Source organism: Caloenas nicobarica, chromosome Z (genome assembly GCF_036013445.1).
Source record: "Caloenas nicobarica isolate bCalNic1 chromosome Z, bCalNic1.hap1, whole genome shotgun sequence".
Taxonomy (NCBI): Eukaryota; Metazoa; Chordata; class Aves; order Columbiformes; family Columbidae; genus Caloenas; species Caloenas nicobarica.
The window spans coordinates 1,826,563-1,851,720 of NC_088284.1; the positions used below are offsets into that span (position 1 = coordinate 1,826,563).

Sequence of the window (25,158 nt, forward strand, 5' to 3'; positions counted from 1 at the left end):
GAAAATGACTATTTTTACCACAAGAAATATGGTGTAAATCACCGCGCGGGTCAACGCTTGCTAATTACCCATGACTAAGTCCCGATTTAATGTGTACTGACATGGAGATTTCCAAATAATCATGTCTTCTCCCTTGCTACAGAGTCATAAAATACACATTACCCGAGGTTTTCTTTTAGGAGAGCAGGTGCTGAGACTGAGCACTGAAAAAAGGCACTTCTGGGCTGTGAAATACGTTAATGAATCAGCAGTAATTAGGTCTGAGTGATGCTTTGAACGTTTAAGATGTACGCAACCCCCTCCTCACCCTTTCGGCCCATCTTCGAGGCGCAAATTTTAATAGAAAGGAACGAGGAAAAAGCGGCGGGAAGAAAGATTAGAGTTAAGGGATGCTGGGAGGGTGGAAGGAAATGGGTTGTGAGGAAAAATAAAGGTTATTTTGTAGGTACAGAGAGGGTGAAACTCTCAGGATGCTGTTTGTGTGTAAGACCAGGCCCCGTCGGCCTTGTTGAGCACGACCAGGCCCCGTCGGCCTTGTTGAGTAAGTCGGGGCGACGGGATCTGTTCCCAACAAAACAGGCAAACCTCCAACAAGTTCACCCTTTCCTCAACGTAGTAAAGAACCCGGTGCCCCTAAAAATGCCATCTCAAAAAGAAAAGCCCACTTTTAAGGCTGCCAAACGAAAGCAACACGATTGTGTGTCGCGTCACCGAGAAACCCCAAGCGGTTAAAGGCGGGAAATGAATAGTTAATGAAACCATAAATCTTACACTGCCACGTAAACATAAACACATTTTTTCTTGTCGTGTGTGAAGGAATAAATGTTTTCCCACACCTTAACTCTGCCACATTGAATTATTTCCCTGTTGTTATTACTATTTTAAGGCAAGTATGTATTTCCCTCCAAAGAAGCTCTGGTAGGAACGAGTTACACAGTTATTTATTTGTGAGCAACTTCGGCAAAGTCCATCTCTGGAGATTTACTTGGCCAAAATAATATTGGGGGGTGAAAAAAACCAAACAAATCTGTGTGTTTTTTAGGATAAACTCAAAAGAAACGAGCAGCTTTTGGAGCCCTCTTTGCTGCAGTTGCTGCGTGTCCCGGGGCTGAGCGGTACCCAAAGGAGAAAGGATGCGGAAAATCTACTGGAATTAAAACGATAGGATCCCACTTCCAGGACGGTATAAAATAAAGATGGAAATAATAGCTGCGAAATGGCATTTCTGCCTGGAAAGGGTTCATTCGCGTCTTGGGGGAGCCCCGAGTTTATAACCAACCTCCACGTTCTGGGGCTGAACAGAGAAAATTTAACACCTTTGTAGAACACTTTGAAATCTGAGTGAAAACTATTATTTAAGCGCAAAATATAATTACAGTGAAGATCGGCGTGCAGAATGCCGCCGGGGAAAGGGGTGTGACATTACTCTTCATAATTAGGCAGAAAAACGCCGAGGAAATGGATTGTAAATAAAAAAGGAAAGAAAGAAAAGGATAAATTAAGCTTAACTAGCAACAAAAAAACTCTTTCAAAGACCATTTGGTATTGTGTCTATACCAGCAAAGCGGCGTTGATCTCAGTGCGCATCATCGGGACACTTTTCTTAATGTCTTTATCTGTAAAATAAAGGCTGATAATTGTTCCGAATTTTTGATAGGCACAAGTAGCAGCCCGACAGATCGCTTTGATTTACTGTCACCTACACTTGGAGAATTTCCACAAAGTGCTCTCAGCTCTTTGTCTAAAAGAATTGCTGCAGAGGTGCTAAGTATTATTATTATTATTATTGCGCAAAACGCTTCAAACGCGGTACGTTTTCAATACAAAGAGGTTCTGTATAGCCTTTTAATAATGTAACCAAGTTAGATAATTAAAATTATACAAGGCAAGCGCCTCCAAGCTCCTTTTGACGCGCTTCGAGGTACCATCATGATTCCTTCCACATTTTGGGTACGAAATAGGAGCCAGAGGACCAAGAACGGAATCTCTAGGATGAAGGGTAACAACCTGAGCCTTGTAGATCCCAACTGTGAAGTCCTGCAGATTAATATTTCCTAACGCCTGGAAGGTTTGCACGATCACCATCACGTCGTGAACAGCCACAATTAATCCACTCCAAGTTTTGCCCTGAATCAGGTCAATTCTCCCAGTATTGAGACAGATAATGACTATTTAAGGGCTTTTTCTCTGTGGTTCCCTATAGGTTTTGGACAAGCAGAGTGTCTCCAACCCCCAGAATGTTTTGTAGGCTGTGCAGATGGCCAGAACGTGTGCGTGCTCAAGACATCAGGAAAATATATGTAATATTTTCCAGGAAAGCTGCATTTCACATCCCCCCAGGCTTTTCCAACAAAATCTTTCCTCCTTTTCTGGAACCTTTGTGCTCTCCCCAGGCTCCCAAGGACTATCCAGAGCTATAACTCACCCGATGAAGTCCAACCCAGTCAGCTTATGTGATAAGAGGTTCCTTGACTGCGCCGGCCTATTGATTAGTTTGTCCGAAAGCGCTGCCTCATTTATTACGGTTTGATTTAAGCAGATAGAGCGCAGCAGAAAGGTCACTCATTTTTATCCATTCCTAGCGAACACCAGCCCCGATTCCATTACGACTATTTCCAAATCAATGCTGCTTTACTTTCCCCTCCTGAGCCTCCGGAGCGTGGCAGGATCGATGGTGCTCGTTCTGCCTTTGGCGTGTGAAGCATTGCTCAGATACCGGTGCTCCGGTAGGGACACCACCTCCCATTTCCTCGTGCGAACTGGATAATAAATGCCGTATTCAAATGCATTTTAGTGATTTGATCCTAGAATGGATTAAAATATTCGTGCTAGAATGGCTTCGTTTTTTTTTCCCTCCCCCAAAGCCATAAAATGTAACTAAACCAAACCCTTCCCCATCCTAAAATTGATGCTGCCAAGATCCATTTTTTCCAAAACACATTAAATAAGTACATGGGTGAAATACTCTCTGTTCACAGAAGACACAATTCCCACTTGCGGGACCAAAACTCAAACTTTCTGGCACAATTATCTGCCGCCTCTGCCTTTTTCATATTGAAACCAAGTGCAAGGTTTGGCTCTTGGCAGTAGAAGCAGATTCAGGACATACGGGCTGCTCTCAGCTCTTACAGGTGAGGAGGAACACAAGGGATTATCTGCATCACTGGTCTGTGCCATCTGCTTGCATTACAGTCTATTTTGATACACCATCTTCAATGTCATTGTCATTTTGAAGCCAGCGAAGAACCTCTCTGGGTTGCTCTTTAGCCCCTAAGTGGTATTTAAGAACCTTTTTTTACATCATCACTAGTTACACATTAGATAACGTAGCATTTGCTCGGCGGTCAGGATGGACTTGGTTTTTAACCAGGTCCATCTTGGGCTGGGGACATCGCTTCCCTGCTTTACCACCACACACCGGCGACATGACAGCAGCTGTCTGTCCCTTCCCACCTCTCATCTCAGATTGGGGGATACAACCCATGAAGCACTCCCGGGTAGACCTGTCACCCCTGCCCGCCCAGGTAGACCTCTCACCCCCTAAGCTCCAGGTACACCTGTCCCCCCTGCCCTCCCGGGTAGACCTGTCACCCCCACATTCCCGGGTAGACTTGTCACTCCCTGTTCTCCAGGTAGACTTGTCACACCTGCCCTCCTGGGTAGACCTGTCACCCCTGCCCTCCCAGGTAGACCTGTCACCCTCATGTTCTCTAGGTAGACTAGTCACCCCCACCTTCCTGGGTAGACCTGTCACCCCCCATCTGCTGGTGCGACCACCAGAGAGGAACACATATGCAAAAACCTCCCTCCCTTACTCAGACATTTATTAATTAACCTCTCATTATTAAAAAGGCTAATCAGGGTTACCTATGCTCTTTAACCAAGAGCCAAGAGCTCTAGAAAGTCCCTTCTTCTGAGCGCTAAATGCAATCGACTCAAATTCCCATCCCAGTTCACCTCTCGCAATGTCCCTGCTCATGGCAGGGGGGTTGGACTAGATGATCTTTAAACATCCCTTCCAACCCAAACTATTCCATGATTCTATGATCCGCTAATTGCCGCAGCTTTGCCAGTGGCCGGTGCCAAATTCCAGGTTCCCTTCCTCATCAGTTTTTACCGGCCTCATTTTTCCCTTCAGTCCCTTTGCATCCCAAACTTGAACCCATCACTGCGGTTGATCCGCATGGGGCCGAGCCACAGGCAGCAAGATACGTACATGATTGTGAACAGCAATGAGAGAGTGAAATAATGAAGTTACAGAGCTAAGTGACTGGAGGGGGAGAGCGAAAAGCAGGAGAAATGCTGGAGTTTGGGTGATGGAGTTTGGGAGAAGCCGGGAGGTTCTTCTCGCCGGCAGAAAGTGGGGGGAAGATGTTTCGTAGTTTACCATAAAACCTCCCTAGGCAATGAAAACAAAGAGCAGCTTCACAGTATAAAGAGAAAATCCTAAAAAGATAGACCGGGAAATAATAGCTGAGTTTCTGATATCTTGGTTAGCCAAGAGCAGAATAAAAATCAGAAAATTTCTACATGTTTCTAAGTGACTCCTGAACAGATTTTAGTCATTTTTTTATGAGCTCCCATGTTCGAAGCACCCACTTCACGGTGCCACTTTGAAGAGGAGCTGACCCCCAACTTATGCACCTTTATGGGGTGTCCCAGAGTCCCCTGGTTCGGTTATATGTCCTCTGGTAGCACGCTTGATCCTGACAAAAATACCACCTACAGATCCAGAAAGCTCCGGATCTTCTCCTTCTTCCCATCTCTGATTCTTCATGTCCCACTGCTGATCCAGCACCTATTGTTACAAACCATTAAAGTTTAGCTCCACTGCTAATACCGGTTTCCACGCGGAGCCGATGCTTTAACATCGTCCACACGCACAGAGATTCCCTAACGTGTTAACTTTGTTAATGCAATCGCTCCTCATTTAACACCAAACCTGAAGACACTGGGCACCGCGGAGCTCCTGTCATTAGGTGGAGCAATATCGAGATGAAGAAGCTCAATATAATTTGCACTTGTATGTATTTTCACGGTCAATTCAAATTTTCACCAATTCTCTTTGTTGAAGTCTGAGCACACAAAGCCTATTCAAAAACAAACCAAAATGGGGTTCCAGAAAAGCCTTTAATTCCTTGGTGTCCCAGAGAGACACTGCAGAAACACCAACTCGCAGACTTGTTGGGCAGAGGAACCAAACCACGTCTCGTTTACTCCCACAAATACGTTGGCTGAAGCAACGAAAATATAAAAAAATAACAGAAATGCATCACTGAGTAACCTGAAGCGGGCGATACGTGAAGATCATGGAGTGTAACCCATTTATCACGCTCTTTAGGCAGCAGCGACCACGTGCGTTTCCATTTATCCCGTTTAATTACGTACAGACACCCCAAACACCGCCATTCGGCATTTCGAGAGTTTATGTCTTATTCGGTTTCACTTCTCTCTTGTCTTTTACCAGAGTTTAAATCGCAGCTTTTGTTCACAGATCCAACCTTCCCTTTTTATTTCTGACAAAAAGGAGTGCCCCCCTCCAACCCTAATCCCTGCATGTCCATCCAACATCTGTCCCACATCTGGCTGCCGCTGGAGCCAAGGGGGAATTCTGTGATGCGAACAGGCCGGGAATTGGAGGCTCTGAAGGAAAAGAGGCGAAAGGTTGAGATTTCCCATCCTCAGTCACCTGCCGCCGCCTTATTTTTGTGGGCGAGAAAGGGGAGAAGCCAAAATCACATCCCCTGTATCCTCTTTGCCGGTCACTTCTCCTCCCTAAGCGCGCACCGACACCTCCAAAATTTCCTCTCCATTGTGCTCCCTCTTTCTCCTCTTCCTCCTCCATCTCATTTTCCACCTTTATCTGTCCCAAACCTCCCCCACGCTCTTCTCCTCTAGGTCTATAACTCACATTAATGTCAACGGGAGTTCCGCACGTGTACCGAGGGGAGAATGGGCCTCTTGGAGCGGAGCTAATTAAGCTCTTCGGAGAAGCCAGAGCCTCTAATCTCGCAGCCATCAGCAGCCGCTGACAATCAGGAGCATCCCAGACGCGGAGATTCCCGATAATTCCCCGTCGCTCATGGGGATGGGGAAGGCGGCTCTGACAAAGCCTTAACAGCCGGGCTCTGATTTCTGAAAACGCCTTGAATCCGCATCTTGCCGGCTAAATTCTGGCTCCACTCAAATCTGGGTAACTCTCCCAGTGCCACTTTTTAGGGATAGAAAACCTCCAGTATTTAAATCTCAGCTGTGAAGTCAAAGGCATAAATATTATATTGGATACACACTCTATTTAGTACAACTTAAGGTGAAGGTCCAAGTGAAGTACCTGCGGCTTAGAATAGAAATTTGGATTTGAAACACTGATTTTTGCACTAAATAGCCCACTCGAGCTGTGAGAACACCAGTGCCCTTTTCCATGAGGCTTTTACTGTGTTTCATTCTCCTTAAAGGGAACAGCATCGCTCTCTAGCTTAATGTGATATTTTGCCAATGATTTAGAATAGAAAATAACCGAATGGTGTAAAATTACCTAAGTGAAATTGGGAGAGAATCCACCGAGTTCGATTAATTCATTTCTTTTCACTGGGTCCAGGGGAACTTCTGCCTCAAGGGATGCTGGAAAAGTCCCTTTTTTCTCCAGACTTGCAGGAGTGGCCGGTAAATCAGAGCCGAATTTCAAGCTGTTTTGTCCCAAAAATACAAGTCAAGAAATTAATTCCTGTGGGAGAATAACACTGTGTAGGATACAAGAGGATAAGTAACACTGAATATGTGAAATTATTTTGTTAATAATAATAAATCTTTATTATAGGATTGGATATAATGTTAGAGGTCTGGCAGCAAAATCCCTCTAGTTAATTCTACTCAGGAAAAAATTGCATTAAAACTTGATTTAGTTTTTTTAAGCCCGAGATACGGAGATCATCACTGAACACTCATTCCATTAATACAATGCTTGAAGATGAAATGACAGAAGCGCTATCACTAATTAAACTCCGCAATTTTGTTATGTGAGCCAAATTCAAGTCCTCCATCATTTGCTTTACTCATTACCACATCTCCGACAAAAAAAAAAAAAACTTCTGGAAATTATTTTAACATTCTTGTAGCCTCTGGTTTTGTTCTGACCTTTTTGCAGTAACTAACTGGGTTATACGTTTATTTATACAAAACGGATTTTGTTCCGTATATCCCAGCAAAGTCATTTAAGTGCAGAAATAATCCTGAGGTCCCTTCACCAAACCAGCTACTGGTCCCGATCTCCTTCTGTCCTGTCCCCACATGAATCTTTTTATCTGAGATAAGGCAAAAGGTTCTGTAATACAGAGAAAGACAGAGAAGCAAAAGCTTCGGTTAATGAACAAAATTAGACCATCTCGGCTGCGCAGTAAATAGGTTTTCCTGCCCTGAGACCACACACTGGAAGGAGAAACGTTCAGCCAGAATAAGCTGATGTATTATACAATTATCACAAATAAAACCGGACCCAAAACTTATTCGTAAACCCTCTGGAAAGTACTTAGGAAAAGGGTAAGGGCCTAATCTTGGTGTTTGTGTCAGAAAATCCGTCCCCTTGAAGGGAGGTGACCTGAGGTTGCCTGAGGTTCACCGAGGCCAAGTGCCGGGTCCTGCACGTGGGTCACAACAACCCCACGAACGCTGCAGGGTCGGGGAAAGGCCCTGGGGGTGTTGGTGACAGCGGCTGAACACGAGCCAGCGTGTGCCCAGGTGGCCAAGAGGCCACCAGCATCCTGGCTGGTACCAGCACTGGTGTGGCCAGCGGGCCCAGGGCAGTGACCGTCCTGTGCTGGGCACTGGGGAGGCCGAACCGCGAATCCTGGAGGCGGTTTTGGGAGCTCAAAATGGTGGTGCCAGGGAATCACCTCAGGGCTCAAAATGGCGGCCCTGGGGGCACCAGAATCACCTCAGGGCTCAAAATGGCGGCCCTGGGGGCACCAGAATCACCTCAGGGCTCAAAATGGCAGCACCAGAATCACCTCAGGGCTCAAAATGGCGGCACCAGAATCACCTCAGGGCTCAAAATGGTGTTACCGGGGGCACCAGAACCACCTCAGGGCTCCAAATGGCAGCCAGAGGGGTGGCGGGATCACCTCACAGCAAGAAAGGGCTTGAGGTGCTGGAGCGAGTTGAGAGAAGGGAACGGAGCTGGGGAAGGGGCTGGAGCACAAGTGTGATGGGAGCGGCTGAGGGAGCTGGGGGGAGACAGGGACACAGAGAAACGGCCTCAGGTTGCGCCAGGGGAGGTTGAGGTTGGATCTGGGGAACAATTTCTTCCCCAAAGGGCTGTGGGGCATTGGAACAGGCTGCCCAGGGCAGTGGTGGAGTCACCATCCCTGCAGGGGTTGAAAATACACGGAGATGAGGTTCTCAGGGACATGGGTCAGTGCCGGGGGTGGGGTAACGGTTGGACTCCATCTTAAAGGACTTTTCCAACCTAAACAATTCTGTGATTCTTTGGCCCATCACAACCAGTGTATAAGGACTTATATAGTGTCGAGTCTCACCCGTGTCAGCTCTCCGAGGCACAGCTTTGCAAGAGACAGCAGCAAATACTCACAAGAAAAGTAAGGTGGGAGTAATTGCATGCACTGACTTATTATGCACTTGATTCACTGAAATATATTACTTCTGTGTTCTAGCTTCAAGGACAATCCTTTGTAAACTAATAACAAAAATTGTTTAAAAAATGCCAAAGCGTTCCAGTAAACTAAGAGACAACGTTCAAAAGTCTCCTTAATCCTTCCAAGAGCGTAAAAATCTCCCGCAGTTACGCTCCATGGATGCAACTTTCCCTTCCCAAAACAGCCCTCAGACTGACAGAATACAGATAGATCAAGAAATACGAGATATAAGAAGCCAAATACCGATTCCCCTTCGAAAACCTGACTCTTTTCCATCCTTGGAAGCGAACCCAAAGTGATTTCTCCTTGAAAAGTCATTAGGATCGGTTTTAACACACGAACCCCTCAGGGGTTCCTTTCCTGTCACAGACTAAGGACTTTTCGCTTCTGACCATCAACAAATGGGCAACTTTTGGGAAAATATTCCTGTCAGTACACAACCGGCTTAAAATTCACAACAGGTCTCTTCACAAACATCATGTTGTGGCTTCTTGCAGAGGTTGATTAATTTTTAGAGCAAAATTTGCATAAAAATCTTTTCAATCTACTTGCAATTACCAGAAATTGAAACAAGTGACGAACAGCTTTGAGCGCTTGGTTTTCAGCCGGGGGTTAACCGGAAAAAACCTCATTGAAACCCCACGTTTCAAGTGTGAAAGTTTAAATACGACTTTCGAGGACTCAAAAGCCCACAAATCTTAAGAATGCAACTTATTCTACAGAAAACACCCAAGGGTTACGTATATCTTTGTGCTTTGCAATTCGCCTTGTTTCTCACCCCTTCGCCTCACTTCTCACTTCAGTGGCTTCCTATAAATTGGTTTTTTCACGTTCTAAATTACTGCTGCTGCATTTAATTTGGACGCTCAGTTCTCTTCTCCAGTTTCTCTCTGACTTTAGGTAATTCTTACCCTTTACTTCCGAGCATCTCGTGCAACAACTCATTTAGAAATAACCGCCCCGGTACGTTTTTCTGGAAGAGCCACAATCACGTTCTATAGGATCTGCCCAATTAACGCCACCTCAGATAAATGCCAACGGATCGACCCAACTTCAGAAAAAATGAATCAAGGCCTCTAGGTTCAACAGTTACGACAAAACCCACCTGGACAACGTGGTGTGCACTTAATTCGAGTCCTTTCAAGAAATTTTGCCAAAGGACTTGTCACCGTTCTTGGAAAGATCCCAGCGCGTTGCGCCAAGAGAGGGTATTTTCTAGAGCTTTGGTCCCAGCAGACGTCCAACCATCGGTTTTTCTGTCCTTCGACTTCACAAAATGCCAAAAATGAGGAGAAATCCGCAGTTACGGAAGGTGATGTCATGTACCTTTCCTCCGATATTGATTGCCCATTTACGGTACTTGGCTCTAAAGCAACGGGCAACCCAGAAATAGAAACATGACCAATCAATTATTCCCCCCCTCCTAATTACTCAAAGCCAAACTTGGTGGAAACGCAGATTTCTAGGGCGTAAAAAAAACCCTTTAGAGCCTTATGAAGAAGTTGGAAGAACACAAAATTGCAAATGTCAGCCGTAATTCGCTAAGCGCGCGCTAAATTTGGTCACGGACGAGATTTTATTTCTTTGTTTCACCTTGTAAGCGCCAGAACTTCACGTTGTTGAACAATATTAACCAGCGCGTTCATGTAACACACTAAACCCATCCGTCACCAATCTCAATCTGGAAATACTGAGTTTCTACAACCAAAGACAGGTATTTCCAGCACAAAATACAAATTACGTCTGTAAAGCTCCGGCTTAGTGCACTGCAAATCGAGGTACCTGCAGGAGAAGCAGCTTTTACACAGGTCCAGACTTCGATGTCCAAGGAAAAAACATTGAAATAGATGGCAAAGACATCAAAACTTGCACAGAAAAAGTTTGGCACGTGTATAAAAGCAGAGGGCAGTTTTTCCTTTAAAAGTCAAAGTTTACCTCACAGTAATTTCAGCCCACAGCAATCTTCTAATTGTTCATTAAAAACACATTAATTGTATGGAGAACGCATAATTTATCGCTGTTTGGAAGTGAAAATAGAAAACCCCAGGGGGGCCAAAGTTGGCATGAAGTTCTACTGACTTATCCCTATAAAATCTGTCCCTGTGTACTGTTAATTATTAAAATCTAACACGAGAAGACATTCAATTTCTACGTAAAAAATTGTTCTTAATGAATCCATGCACCAACCATGATTGTCTTTAATCTGGCATTGAACTTCTGAGTCACGGAAGCCCAAATATTACGACTATTTTACTCCTACCAATAATAAATGAAACATTCCGTTCAAAGTAAATCTTTCTAGATTGTTTTTTTTAATATATATGTTAGATCACAGTCTAAAGGAAAAAAAGAATTACCACGGTAGTGCACACTTGATATTTTTTTCTTTCGGCTTTTCTAGCTGGCTGGTTTGCTTTCCTGACTACTAAGAATTTGCATTTTCTCACTGTAGATATATGTGTGCACATACATTATATGTATGTACGTTCACATATGTACACATGCATTTGTGCATCTATACGTACATACAGTCCTGATAAAAGTGCCCCTAATTACAGCGGCTTCGTTTGCGCTCCAGGGAAACGCCGCAAAGGTCACTTTGTTAATTCGACACCAAGCTCACCTTCGAAAACGTTTGCGCGAGGCTGAAAAAAAGTCAGTGTCTTGTTTAATACCAGCGTTAAGGTTTTCTTAATGCTATACAGTCGTCAAAATGAAATTCAATTACGAAGGAATAGAGTCGGTACCTCGTGAAGGTCGGAATTATCCCCAGACTGACATCGAGGCGGGTCAGACAATTCGCCACCTCCAGCTGAGGCTTTTTCTCCAGAGATTAACATACATTACTGTGCCTTAAACTACAAGATTTCAGGAATGTGAAGTTAAAAGACATGATTTCCCACCTCACAGCAGGGAGGTCCCAGCGGGCAGGGCTCTGATTTGACCACAAAATGATCCCGAATGGGGTTTTGGACGGGAAGGGACGACCGGGGTCATCATCCCCAATCCACAGAGAGCAACACAACAAGACATCTACTGCAAGAAGGTCCACAATGCCACAAACACCCAAAATATTAATACTTACATATAAATAATTCCAGGCACCCTTCTTAAGAGCTCCAGAAAGACCAGAAACTGTAACTACCGGAGGAGATGTGGGGATAATGTCCCTGAACGGCACACGAAATGCTACAAAGCCCAGTAGACCCCATTCTATGGAAAACTGGGGAAAAAGAGTCCCCGGTAATCTGGTTATTAGGGAAAAATCCCCTTCTGAGCCCAAATCTGGTGGGTGTACAATCAGAAGACGACGCTTACACACCCGCAAGAGCTGACGGTAACGGGCCTGCAACAGCCCCGTCCTGCCTTTTTTGTATCAATCTCAAGAGTTTTTCTCCTCCAGACATCAAATCTGGATTTCTTCTGTATTTAAGGACACGCGCCAAATTAAAACCCAAAGCTCCAAGGCATCAAAAAGCCGTTTTAGGCACAGTCCGGCCTTCGCAGGACGCGTTAAACCCAGCGCTGGATCCTCCTACTCCTCCCTCCTCCGCTTCCATCGACTTGTCGTCACGAGGGACTGAACTACCACAGGACAAAAATAAATTACAAAAAAGCACAAAGCAGGATTTGCAAGAAGGTAGGAGCAGCTGTAACCCTCCTAGTCCAGGCAGTTGACAATTAAGTCCTGGGTTGGAAATTTTACGGTTATTTCTGAAGTACGAATCACGAGCGATAGTTGAGATTTTTGCTGCCTTTTTTTATCATTATTATTTGCCTGTTGGGTTGTCACCTTTATTTTGTGTGAGGTTACCAGGAAAGCAGAAAAATGACACTACGAACAATGCCGACAAGTCACCTGTTGCCACTCAAAGGAAAAACGAGGGGTATTTTTTGCCCCTTCTTCAAAATTATTTGCGCTGCGAACGCCAGGAATGTATTTCATGGAGTAACAGAGGGGTGAGGGAAGGTCTTCAGCTCTTATTATTTTAAAAATAATGACCATAAAGGAGGAAAATAGGTTTTTCTCAGTCATAGTTTTGGGAGGCATCTACCAAAAAAATGTTTATCGATTATAACCTTGAAAAATCAAGTTCCTCCCGGGAGCCAAAGAGGCCGTTCCCAGGATGGATTTTGGAAACCATCAGCTGCTCACTTTTTTATATTATAAAGTAATGTATATGCCACAGAGAAACATTCTACAAAAAAATGAGAAACAAATTCCACTAAGTTGCTGACAGATTGTACACTAAGAGGCCAAATATTCATCAGACACTCACCAAATTGCCTTTTAAAATGTAATTTATCGCCAGTCTCATTCGGAGCTCACAAGCGTTGGGACGACGAGCGTTTTACAACATACATTCCGGTCATGTTGGACCGTTTTCCCACAAGAATCTCAATGCATTTTACTATATTTTATAGGTGTTTGCAGTTTTTTAGCCTTACGATAAGCACCTGCTCATCCTCACCAAACTTTGTGGAGCAGCTTGGGAAAAATGAGACTTTTAGCACTGGTATGATTGAAAACCTATTAGGAAAAAAAAAAAAAACACCACAATTCTACCTTTTTTTTTTTTTTTTAGTTATGCAGTGACCCAGATTGACCTTGTATAAAGGTTTATTTATTTCTGATACGACCCATTTCCCTCCCATATGGGAACGGAACATTTATTTGCAAAGCCCGGAGCACGGCAAAGGGTGATGAGGGAAACTCCTGGTGATGCAGGAGATGTCAGGAACAATCAGAACTAATGAAATAGTTATTGCTCTCAGGTATTTGGCATATTAATGCCCAGAGACAGATCTCATTTAGTGAGCCAGAGCCTGGCAATATAAATTATCAGACACTCAAATCCGACCGCACTCCACGTTTAAGGGCCATTTGAATTGTGCTCAGGTAGTTTCACTCATCTGCAATCTGAGGAATGTGTTAATAAATAGCGGGCTGAATCACACCATTGATTTGTAAGTGGAATTTCCCATTAAAACCTGTCAAGAGCATTACTTTCAAAAAAATTAATGGTATAATAAAGCCCAGGGTTCTGCTATAACATACTCCTGACGGTATAGCTCTCCAGTCTCACGGTGATGGATAATCTTGTTTATTCTGAATTGCCACTGGAGTTTCTTGCTTTTTAAACTTCTGCTGTAGCCAGAGCAGCAGCTGGTGTCCACCTCTGGTGGGAAATTAATTAAAACATCTTTAAAAATCACAATTCTCCACCTTTCTTTCCCCTTTCCTGAGGAGCAACATTTCATTTGTATGGCCGCTATCTTCAACTGGGCAAAAAAATGGACTTTTCTCTCTGGGTGGGAGCTTATTCTCCCAAGTCTCGTGGGTTTGGTGTCTTTTGGAAAATTAGCTATTCCTGTAGTTATTAACAGATGTACTTGTCATTCCTGGCATGTTCGGCGACATCTGATATAAAAAGGAGGAGTAATGAGGAACCACAACAGCCGGGATTTGGCACACAGGGGGATTCTTCATCCTCTGCACGACTTGAGGAATTTGGGATAAAGGCAGATTAAGCTTATGTAAGGAAAGAGAAAGAAAGGAGGAAGGAAGGAAAGAATGAAGGAAGGAAGGGAGGATTAAAAAGAGTAAAGAAGGAAGAAGGAGGAGGAAAAAAGAAGAAACAAAGAAGCAGCAAGAAAGAAGGAAGAAGCAAGAAGCAAGAAGGAAGAAGAAAAAGAAGGAAGAAGAAAAAGAAGGAAGAAGGACGAAGAGGAAAGAAGAAGGAAGAGGAAGGAGGAAGGAGGAAGGAGGAGGAAGGAGGAAGGAGGAAGGAGGAAGGAGGAAGGAGGAAGGAGGAAGGAGGAAGGAGGAAGGAGGAAGGAGGAGGAGGAAGGAGGAGGAGGAAGGAGGAGGAGGAAGGAGGAGGAGGAAGGAGGAAGGAAGGAGGAAGGAAGGAGGAAGGAAGGAGGAAGGAAGGAGGAAGGAAGGAGGAAGGAAGGAGGAAGGAAAATAAGGAAGAAGAAGAAAGAGAAAGAAGGAAAGAAGGAAAGAAAAGGAAGGAAAGAAGGAAAGAAAAGGAAGGAAAGAAGGAAAGAAAAGGAAGGAAAGAAGGAAAGAAAAGGAAGGAAAGAAAAGGAAGGAAAGAAAAGGAAGGGTAAAGAAAGAAGGAAGGAAGAAAGAAGAAAAATGAAGAAAAGACGAAGAAAGAAGCAAAAGAGTATTATTTTATTGCACGGTTGAGATGAAAACCATTTCCCACTCGATTCCAAACAAAACGACTGGCAATGAGGCGATGGCGCCCAGGGATTGGGGTGGCCCGGAGCCAACGCGCCCGCGTACGGCGGAACCTTCCCCTGGCTCAGGATAGGCAAATTTCCTCGTTAAGAGAATTAACGACGTCGCCCCGTTTGCGACTGTTCGGTTGAGCACAAACCACGACTCGCAACCTCCAGCGGCCACTGTCCTGGCGGCCATATCATTTTCCATCAATTGTAATTGAGTTCTACTAATGGCGTAATTCAATTAGACGCAAATCAAGAGAGAACTAATACTTTTAATAACGTAACACCAGCTTCTGACGAATTCCCTGCCCAGATGGAAAAGCTTGATGGAGTTACTGGTAAGAGAACATCCTCCTCCAGAGAGATGTTAACGACCCTTTTAATATCAATACACCTGCTATTTAGTTGCAGAGAATCAGGGTCCATGTGCAACAGTGTTAGCCAGAATTGAATATATTTCTTATAACACACCTACTATTCCAAAGTACGCAGTTATTTTAATTTCCGCAAACTGAGTATATGTCCTGATTCTTAACGCCAAAAACGATGAGTCAGAAATCTAAAAAGACAAAACACCGTAATTTTTGCTAAAAGCGTTGCGCGTACAACACCCAGGACAAATAAAAAGGTCCAGAGTGCCCGTAAATAAATATATAAAAATCCCAATGTCCTTTTTAACAGCAAATCTCAGACCATTAACTACTGTCATATGTATGACAGACTCCAATAATTCATCTAAAATTTTCCAATCTTTTGAGATGAAAACCACACAGGAATTTTCCTTCGAAAGCAGAATGGGGGATTTGGGGCCTTTTTTTGCCCAATTTCTAAGAAACACATAGGAAATTCTGACAGCAAATAGAAGCTTCAGCTGTATCTATAATACAACGAAAGAGGGACAAAGCAGGAAAAAGGATTTTCGCTTTGGAAAAGAGAAACAGAAGCACCATGACTTTTGAAAAATGAGTACGAAATTTGCAGAATTTGAGGGATAAAAGGGAAAACGCACATCACTGCAACCATAATAATAATTAAAATATATATATATATATATATATAAATGTCATGTACACCCATCTCCTAAAATACACTCCCCCTTCTGCTGGACCACTTTTCGTCACGGCCCTCACTCAGGAACTTCTGCGGGTGGTTCAGCACAAGCTCTACCCAAAACCATAATTAGTAATTCCGGACCTACAGAAAAGTAGCAATTGGTCCTTCCTTGGGATCTGACACAAGACAAGAACTCAAACCTCAACCCGAGCAAGAAAACACGTCGCTTCTTCAGCAGTCAACGCATTGGTGCAGCTGGGTCCCACCATGACCTTGGTCGGTTGGATCCCACCATGACCCCGGTCCGTTGAGTCCCACCATGACCACAATCTGTTAGGTCCCACCATGACCACGATCCATTGGGTCCCCTCATGACCACAGTCCGTTGGGTCCTACCATGACCACGACCTGTTGAGTCCCACCATGACCACGATCTGTCGCACCCCACCATGATCGCGATCCATTGGGTCCCACCATGACCACAATCTCTTGGGTCCCCTCACAACCGTGGTCCGTTGGGTCCCCTCATGACCGCAGTCGGTTGGGTCTCACCATAACCACGGTCCATTGGATCCCACCATGATCACGGTCCGTTGGGTCCCACCGTGACCACAATCTGTTGGGTCCCACCATGACCACGATCTGTTGGGTCCCACCATGACCACAATCTGTTGGGTCCCACCAGGACCGCGGCCAGTTGGGTGTCCTCAGCACCAGGGAAGAGCAGAAGGAAAGGTTTATGGACCTTTTTCTTCTTCTGAGCATGAGAAGGCAGAGAAGACAAAAAAAAAAAAAAAAAAGGAAGGGAATACAGACAAAGGTCCTTTGGAACCTTTTAAAATGTCTGTCTTCTTCCCCTGATGCTTCTCAGAGGAATAAAAAATGACTGTTGCATCTAGAAACTGAAAATAATGCTTTTAAGTCCTTGGATGGAGAAGCGAAGAGTGTTGGAGAGAGACTCAGGGAGGTTCCTGCATGAATTCTGCACCGAACAATGACTTTTGGGTAGCAGTGGGACAATGATGGACGACCCAAGTCTGCTCGGCACCAATGCCAGCCCAAGATAGTCCACGTCTTGCTCAGAAGTTGACTCCCCTCCCAGGGAAGAACCTCCAGCACGGCTCTGGGGAGTCCTGACTTTAGAAAAAAACACTTTACACAATTATATCAATTGACCTTGGCCAGAGCTGTCATGGTTCGTCTAATTAGTGCTCGCGGAGCTTGACAGACACGTCCAGCAGTTGAGCTACGGGTCAGACGCTTTGCAAACTCAAATTTCTCAGATTTGCTGGACCTGATTTGGTTGCTCGGCGCTTCTGTTTTCCTCCTCAAAATATACTCCGTGTAAAAGGGACGAGGAACCCAACCAAATCTCTGAGATTTATGAGGGCATTTAAAAGATGCATAGATGAGGTTCTTGGGGATGCGGCTTCATAATGGACTTGGCCATGCTACGTAATGGCTGGAATTGATGGTCTTAAAGGTCTTTACCTACCAAAATGACACTATATACAGGGCTCAGGTGAGGATTTCTTAGTTGCTTTTCCCCAAGAGTCACATCTATGACCAGCCAGGCAGAGGACACAAACTTGGTGCCACTATTTTTTATTATGATCTCTCTCTATACCCAAGAACGAGCAAAGAACTAAAATAATAGGTACTTTTAATCCAATTAAAATGCTATCATCTCTCTACTTTCTTAATCTTTCACTGTAGAAACTCCCCATATCCAAGAATAACCTTGCTGCTATTCTACCAAACCCACCTGGGCTTGCGGTGCCGCGCGGAGATTTGATAGAGCACCGGGAACTGCGGAGACAGCAAAGAAAAACCCGGTGAGGAGGAGACAAGAACAGCGATATCGGTGTGTGTACAGAACGTGGAGACGGGGCTACAAAACGATTATCACATATAAACGCTAAAAAGATGAGCTGGGAGGGCCGTCATTCATCGCAGAGCTCTTCTGGTGATGGAAGAGCTGACAACCCCATCCCACGCGACGTCCACGTCAAGATTTGGATAAATCCTTCGGTTTGTAACACAGCGTCACGTTAAGTGTCCAACTACCCTCTCCTCTCCCACTAAAATACACGTTTTCCTAAACACCTGCATTGTTAATAGTTTCAGGAAACTCCGTGCACAGAGCAGGAGCTTTTCCGTGTAATTTCCAGTATCTTTATTTTACATTTTACCTATTTTTGTCATCCTTTGTTCTTGCTGTAAGAGCCCAGAGGAGAACAACGCTGAGTATCTGTCTCATTGAGTCAAATTTCTCGGCTGCTCAGGGTGCAGTTTCCCAAAAGAGACGGAAATTGATATGAAAAATCTCTGGAAATGACAAAGCTGGGGGTTGTTCACCTTCTATTCCAAGCTGGGAGAGGAGGCGCCTTGTGAGCGTGACCACGGGCCGGGCGCACACCATCAATCCAATTAAACTGATTCTTCATAAAGCACCAGAAAAATAACCAAAATCACCCAAACATCACTAGTCTCCCTGTTTTAAACTCGACTTTGCGGGGCGAGCAGATACCTCGTTCTCAAGGTATCCAAGAAGATGCTGCTCCTGCAGCTCCTCTGTTTGACAACCGAGATTTCGCTGAAATTTCGGGCAGCAATTTAGAGTAGTTTTCAATGTATTCTGAATACTTCAGAGCATTTATAACATTACAGCACAGATTGACATTGCCATCGACAAATGACTGAAATGGAGACGTTTAACCGTGCGTTTATCACGCCTCCCCGAGAATTCACATTCCTTTATAGCACAGATATCTCCAAATTCGCGAGCGAGATGTTCTGTCATTACCCCAATTTAGCTGTAGCCCTTCACATCAAAGCTGAAAACGAGAAACGTCGTCAAAAAGAAACAATTCCACCGGGTTTACAATTATACCACCTGTTACCTCTCGGGAATAATATACTGTATTTTAGCAGTGAATTTACTGTCAGAAATCAGGAGATGCGCTTCACTTGCAGTTGTCGTTTTCTATAGTTTGATGGTTTTTCCTTACAGGAGGTTGAACAGGAGCCCCAAAGGAACAAATCTCAAATGCCCGAGGCTCTCTGCCAATATTTAAAAAAAAGGTTCCTGAGCAGAGGAGAATAAAATTGCTTTTCAACAGCGCGAGTGGTCAAACGGATTGGGAAGTTTCTAGAAAGAGATGGGGAGGAGGAGATGGACAATGGACAAAGTAGATTTATTTCCTAATAACGATTGAAGCCGCAAAGCGGGATGTCAGGGACGTGGGGACAGGGCCACCGCGTTTGCAAAATTAAAAATTAGGTCAACATTTCACCCAAGGGATAATTTTAACAGAGCGAATGAAATTTTTTTTTGCCTTTAGTTAATTAATCACGAAAGCCTCGGCAGAACACAAACTTCTTTCCCACTTTACTCGTGGAGTCTCTACGACCCCCTTTTCCACCAAGGACGGACGTGCAAACCCATCGCGGAGTTTCATCCTTCCGCGCCAGCAGGAAACGCTCAATTTTGTGGCATTATTTTCTCTCAGAACGTTTTAAAAAAGCACCACTGGCCCTCTAAAGGACATCTGGTGGAAAATCCACGTGCCGAGCAACTGCTGAATGACTCTGAAAGTTATTTTAGCTGGCACGTCACCGGACTGACAGCCGGCTCCTGTTAGAAGAAGCCAACCCAGGCGTCGCACACAGCACAAACTTCAGGGACCGAGCTCAGGTAGAACCCAAATTACTGCAGGACGGTGTTAACAAGCAGCCCCACGGGTTTTCTTCCAAAGTGTAGATGTATTTATTAATAATTTTGATCCTGGAAGCCCTTAGTCTGGACCACAAACCTGCTGCCAAGCTGCAAACCCTTAACAGTCCTGCCCCAAAGATCTCGCTGCCCCAGTGTAAAACAGGCAAAATAGCCAAATAGAGAAATATCTCGATGGTGCTGGAACATCTTGGGTCATGGAATAGATCTTTCATGCTAAGTTTTGTGTTAGGAAGGGCAAGGAAGCAGCTGTCAAGGATAAACAAACCAAGTATAAAATCCAGACATCGCTACACTTGGTATAAACCTCATCGAAAACATTCTGGATGGTAGATTTAAAGTCAGCGTCGGTCCTAAAAAAAAGCCATAAACGAAGAAGAGCTGAACGCAGAAACACTCAAGAAACTCTAGAAAGACGACGACTGCTCCAACGTAAATCGTTCGCCCTCAACTAAGCTCGTTTCTAGTTTTAAAACCCTCGCCTGAGCGTGCGGAGGTGATGCCACTCCTGTCCTACCTGTGGCAGCTCCCAGGCCTGGGAAGGCGGAGGGCAAAGCATCGGCGCCGGGGATGGGGATGCGGTGACAGGTCCCCGGTGATTTATACTGCACCACTGCCAGAAGTGATCGCCAGAGCACCGGCCAGCGCCGAATCGCTCACCCACATCAAACGGGAGTCAAAGACACCAAACGCAAAAGTCATTCATAAAAATAACCTTTGAGATCAAGTTAAATTCCTGATTTAAAAAAAAAAAAGGAATGTATGTCGTGGTTACTTTAATACATCAACAGAACGAACCGTACAGTGTCACGATAGTCAAACGCTACAGAATTTACGTCTGCCAGAAACATGTTTTGCATGATCTGCTTCCAAAATGGCAAACGCTGCCCATCATCTATTCTTCCATCCCCATATACGTGTTTTTAACCGGAAAAAGTCCAACATTGTGCTTTACTATTTTAGGTCATCCGCCAAAACGTTTTGCCCCTTGACCCAGGCGCCCGTGTCCGTGGATGCGCCGCTGCCCCTGGGTACCAAAGTTTGGCACGTGTCCCCGCGCTTCGGGCAGCGGAACCGGCCCCGTCGTGCAGCATCTCGAGCCCTTTGTTCCAGCAGCGCTCGCTGCCCGTGCCCTGCCTGCACCTCCTGCCTGCACCTCGCCAGCAGAAAACCCACCGTTAGCAAGCAGAGGTGGCAGCTTTGCCCGAGAAGGGGTAAAATCTGCTTGATTTTAACTTGGGGATGGCAACAGGGATGCTCGGGGAAGCACCAACTCAGCCCGGGGCTGTGACGCTGGGCAAACTTTGCCCATTTGCAGCTCGCGAAGTGCCAAGGAGTCGGGTGCAAAGCAAAGACGCCGCCTTCGAAATCGGCGTCACGAGCACCCGCGTATCGTAGACGGGGTGGGAAACGCACGGTCAGGACGTGCGGCTGGAAAACAGCCTGGGTTTTTTTGCCCGTGTGTCACCAAACGCTGTGGGGAAAAGGGGTTTGCAGCACATTCGGCCCCCGACACAGCAGCTCGGGCACCCACAGACAGAGGCTCTCGCTCCTTCCCCTCCTCTGGCAGCGAAGGAGCTGCAAGTCAATCACCTTTTTCCCCAGGGAGCATCACTGCCATGTCTCCCGTCTCCCAGCCTTTGAGCTGGAAAAGCAAGAGACACGAGAGATTCACAAGAGAGACGCGTATTCGCGATCCTACTCCGGCTTCCCGGGTCCCACCTTCCACGCGAGTAATGGCAGAGGACGCCGCTGCGGACACACGCGCAAAATAAACCCCTTGCTTTGGCAAAGAAGCATCTTCCAGTTTGCTCGCTAACTCCCCAAAAGCAAAAGACCCACCGGTTTGTGGCGAGGAAGCACCACCTCCTATTGCCATTTGCATACAGCTGAGAACCTGCGCTTTGCCAGAAAACACCGAGGATTCTTTTATTTTTTTTCGCAAAACGCTTCATCTGCGGCACTTTCCCCGTCACAAAAAACCTGCTTTAGCGCTGGCGTGCGCGGTGCGGGGAGTTGGTTCCCATTGTTCCTCCGGCGCTGCCGCCAAAGCGATGTGCGCAGACCTGTGCTCGCATCCTTTATTTTTTGTTGCTGTTGTTATTTTCCAGGCTCTCCCTTTCTCAAGGTTTCTCAAGTGACCCTTGTTTTCTTTCGGAGAGAATTAAACGAGCACCCGAGGGGAATATTTCCTTGCATCCACCATGCACTGACACCCTGCAAATCAAAGCTGCACTTTCTTAGTTCTTAACACTTCTTGGCTCACGCTCTCATTTCTTTCTTTATTTTGGAATAAGAGATGCTGCCGAGCCCTTCTCTACCTCACACACAAGTACCCCCAGAGCATCCCTGGCTCATTTCTCCTCTCCACACACAACCGCCTTTGCCATTTTTAATTAGAAACCACGGCCAGAGGTGAATCGCAGCCCTGCTGGAGTTGGAAGATGCTTTGCGGGTAACTGCGCTTTCTGCCCAACTCGGCTGCTGCTTCGATTCCTTTACCCACCAAAGGCAGCAAACCCCTTCCCTTGCTTTCAGCACAGACCCCCCCAAAGCTCCAGGCGAATAAATCCGGCTGCTGGGGGCAACGGGAACCAACCCCGCACAAATTATGCCACATTTCTGCTTTATTTACCAGGGATTTCCTTCTTTCCAGCGCTGCCCTTTCTCTGCAAGGCTGCACAAGGCGCTTCTAACCCCAATTCTCAGAGTGGGAAGTGATGCGAAAGCTCCAAACAGCAGCAACGAAACCCCCCCCCCCAAAATCAAACCAAAGCACACAGACCAAACCCCGCTCGCAAAGGGGGAGAAAAGTCCGTTAGCGCCGGGAAAACGAGCACGTCGCTTTGGGATGCGGAGGGAGAAAATAGAAATAGAGGCAGAAATGAGACTTACCCGAGACTGGAGGGTGCAGGTTCGCCAGTGTAAACCCGAAAAGGAGACAAACCAGCTTTGGTACCCAGACACATCCAAGACTATTCTCCATATTTCAACACACACCTACGGAGCGGGATCCTGAGCAGCAGCCGCACATGCAGGCGCAGCCTTTTCTCCCTCGCTGGTTTTTAAATTATTCTGATTTTTTTTTTTTTTTTTTTTTTGGGGGGGGGGGGATGGGGAGGGTCAGCAAAGGGGGGAAGGGTGCGGGGCAAAAAAAAACGAAAAATAAAGTTGCATTCAGTCCGAGAGGCTCCGGGCGCGGGGGGAACTAACTCGAGGAGATGGAGAAGGATGAGGAAGGGTCCTCCCACCGCTGGAAAAGCATCCAGAGGAAAATCCTAGCAAAAAAAAAATAATAATAATAAAAAAATAAAGGGAATCAAAAGAGCGGCGGCGGCTCCATGTCCAACGCGGATGACACGAAATAAAAAAAAAAACCACCACACCACGAGAAGCTGAAGGGGGAGCGGCGGCGCGGCCCCGGTGAGCCGGTCCCGGTGAGTCCCGGGGAGCGCGGCCGAGCGGCCGCGGGGCGGGGGCCGCGCGCGGGGCGGGGGGGCGGGCAGCGCGCGCCGCAGCCGGCCCGCCGGGGAGCGCGGGCGCCCTCTAGGGGCCCGCCAAGGGGAAAGGAAGGAGCGCGGCCCCCCCTAAGCGGGGGGGGGGGGGGGGCGCTGAAAAGCTGGGAAATCAGCATTTTTGCCTTTTTTTTTTTTTTTTTTTTTTTTTAAGATTCTTTAGGTTGCTTTAGGTGGCTCCAGGGGTGCGGCGTCCAGCAGCTCTCTAGGCAACCTGGGTCTCATCGCACAGAATCACAGGGTGTCAGGGGTTGGAAGGGGCCTCGGAAGCTCATCCAGTGCAACCCCCCCGCCGGAGCAGGAACACCCAGGTGAGGTTACACAGAAGGTGTCCAGGCGGGTTGGAATGTCTGCAGAGAAGGAGACTCCACAACCCCCCTGTTCCAGGCTCTGGCACCCTCACCAGGAAGAAGTTTCTCCTCATATTGAAGTGGAACCTCCTGTGTTCCAGTTTGCACCCATTGCCCCTTGTTCTATCACCGGTTGTCACCCAGAAGAGCCTGGCTCCATCCTCCTGACACTCCCCCTTTCCATATTGATCCCCATGAATGAGGTCGCCCCTCAGTCTCCTCTTCTCCAAGCTCCAGAGCCCCAGCTCCTCAGCCTTTCCTCACACGGGAGATGCTCCACTCCCTTCAGCATCTCCGTGGCTGCGCTGGGCTCTCTCCAGCAGTTCCCTGTCCTTGAACTGAGGGGCCCAGAACTGGACACAATATTCCAGATGCGGCCTCCCCAGGGCAGAGCAGAGGGGCAGGAGAACCTCTCTGACCTACTGACCACCCCCTTCTAATCCCCCCAGGTCCCATTGCCCTTCCTGGCCACAAGGGCCCAGTGCTGGCTCATGGTCACCCTGCTGTCCCCAGGACCCCCAGCTCCCTCTCCCCTACACTCACCATCCTCAGTATCAAACATCCCTTCCACATACCCAGCACTCTTTTAAAATCACAGAATCATTCTGGATGGAAAAGACCCTCAAGATCGAGTCCAACCAAACCACGTTGCTAAGAATGATACCCATCCATTGAGCGTAACTGCGGGAGATTTTTATGCTCTTGGAAAGATTAAGGAGACTTTTGAACATTGTCTATTAGTTTACTGGAACGCTTTGGCATTTTTTTTTTAATTTTTGTTATTAGTTTAAAAAGGATTGTCCTTGAAGCCAAAGCACAGAAGTAATATATTTCAGTGCATAATAAATCCGTGCATGCAATTACTCCCACCTTACTTTTCTTGTGAGTATTTGCTGGTATCTCTTGCAAAGCTGTGCCTCGGAGAGCTGACACGGGTGAGACTCGACACTATATAAGTCCTTATACACTGGTTGTGATGGGCCAAAGAATCACAGAATTGTTTAGGTTGGGAAAGTCCTTTAAGATGGAGTCCAACTATAACCCACCCCTGGCACTACCCCATGTCCTCAAAACCTCATCTGTGTGTATTTTCAACCCCTCCAGGGATGGTGACTCCACCACTGCCCTGGGCAGCCTGTTCCAATGCCCCACAGCCCTTGGGGAAGAAATTGTTCCCCAGATCCAACCTCAACCTCCCCTGGCGCAACCTGAGGCCGTTTCTCTGTGTCCCTGTCTCCCCTCAGCTCCTGTTCTCCAGGCTGAACCCCCCGGGTCCCTCAGCCGCTCCTCATAGCTTTTATTTTCAAACCATCACCCCTCGTCCTGTCACAACAGGCCCTGCTCAAAAGTCTGTCCCCATCTTTCTGATCGGCCCCTTTTAAGTACAGAAAGGCCACAATAAGGTCTCCCTGGAGACCCCCAACTCTTCCTCAGTCCCGTGAGATGTTCTCAGCATCCTCCCCACACCTCGGCTGGGTTATTACAGCGATTTCAACGGGTTAAAGAAACCCAAGCAGACAATTCCCCCAGGAGAGAGAAATGTTTTGAGCGAGGACAACAGGACCCTCCCACGCAGCCCAGCTTGTCTAGACTGTGCTTGTGCCAAGAAAGGCTGG

The 25,158-nt window shown here is 46.3% G+C and overlaps 1 protein-coding gene across 1 annotated transcript in view; it reads right to left on the minus strand.

The window, feature by feature from the left end:
• The window catches only part of DCC (DCC netrin 1 receptor), a 357,209-nt gene extending 334,546 nt beyond the window's left edge, over nt 1-22,663 (minus strand). Inside the window, exon 1 of the mRNA XM_065656469.1 lies at nt 22,573-22,663. Coding sequence (XP_065512541.1) covers nt 22,573-22,663 — 91 coding nt within the window. The remainder of the gene's footprint in view (nt 1-22,572) is intronic.
• Nucleotides 22,664-25,158: the final 2,495 nt, after the last annotated feature.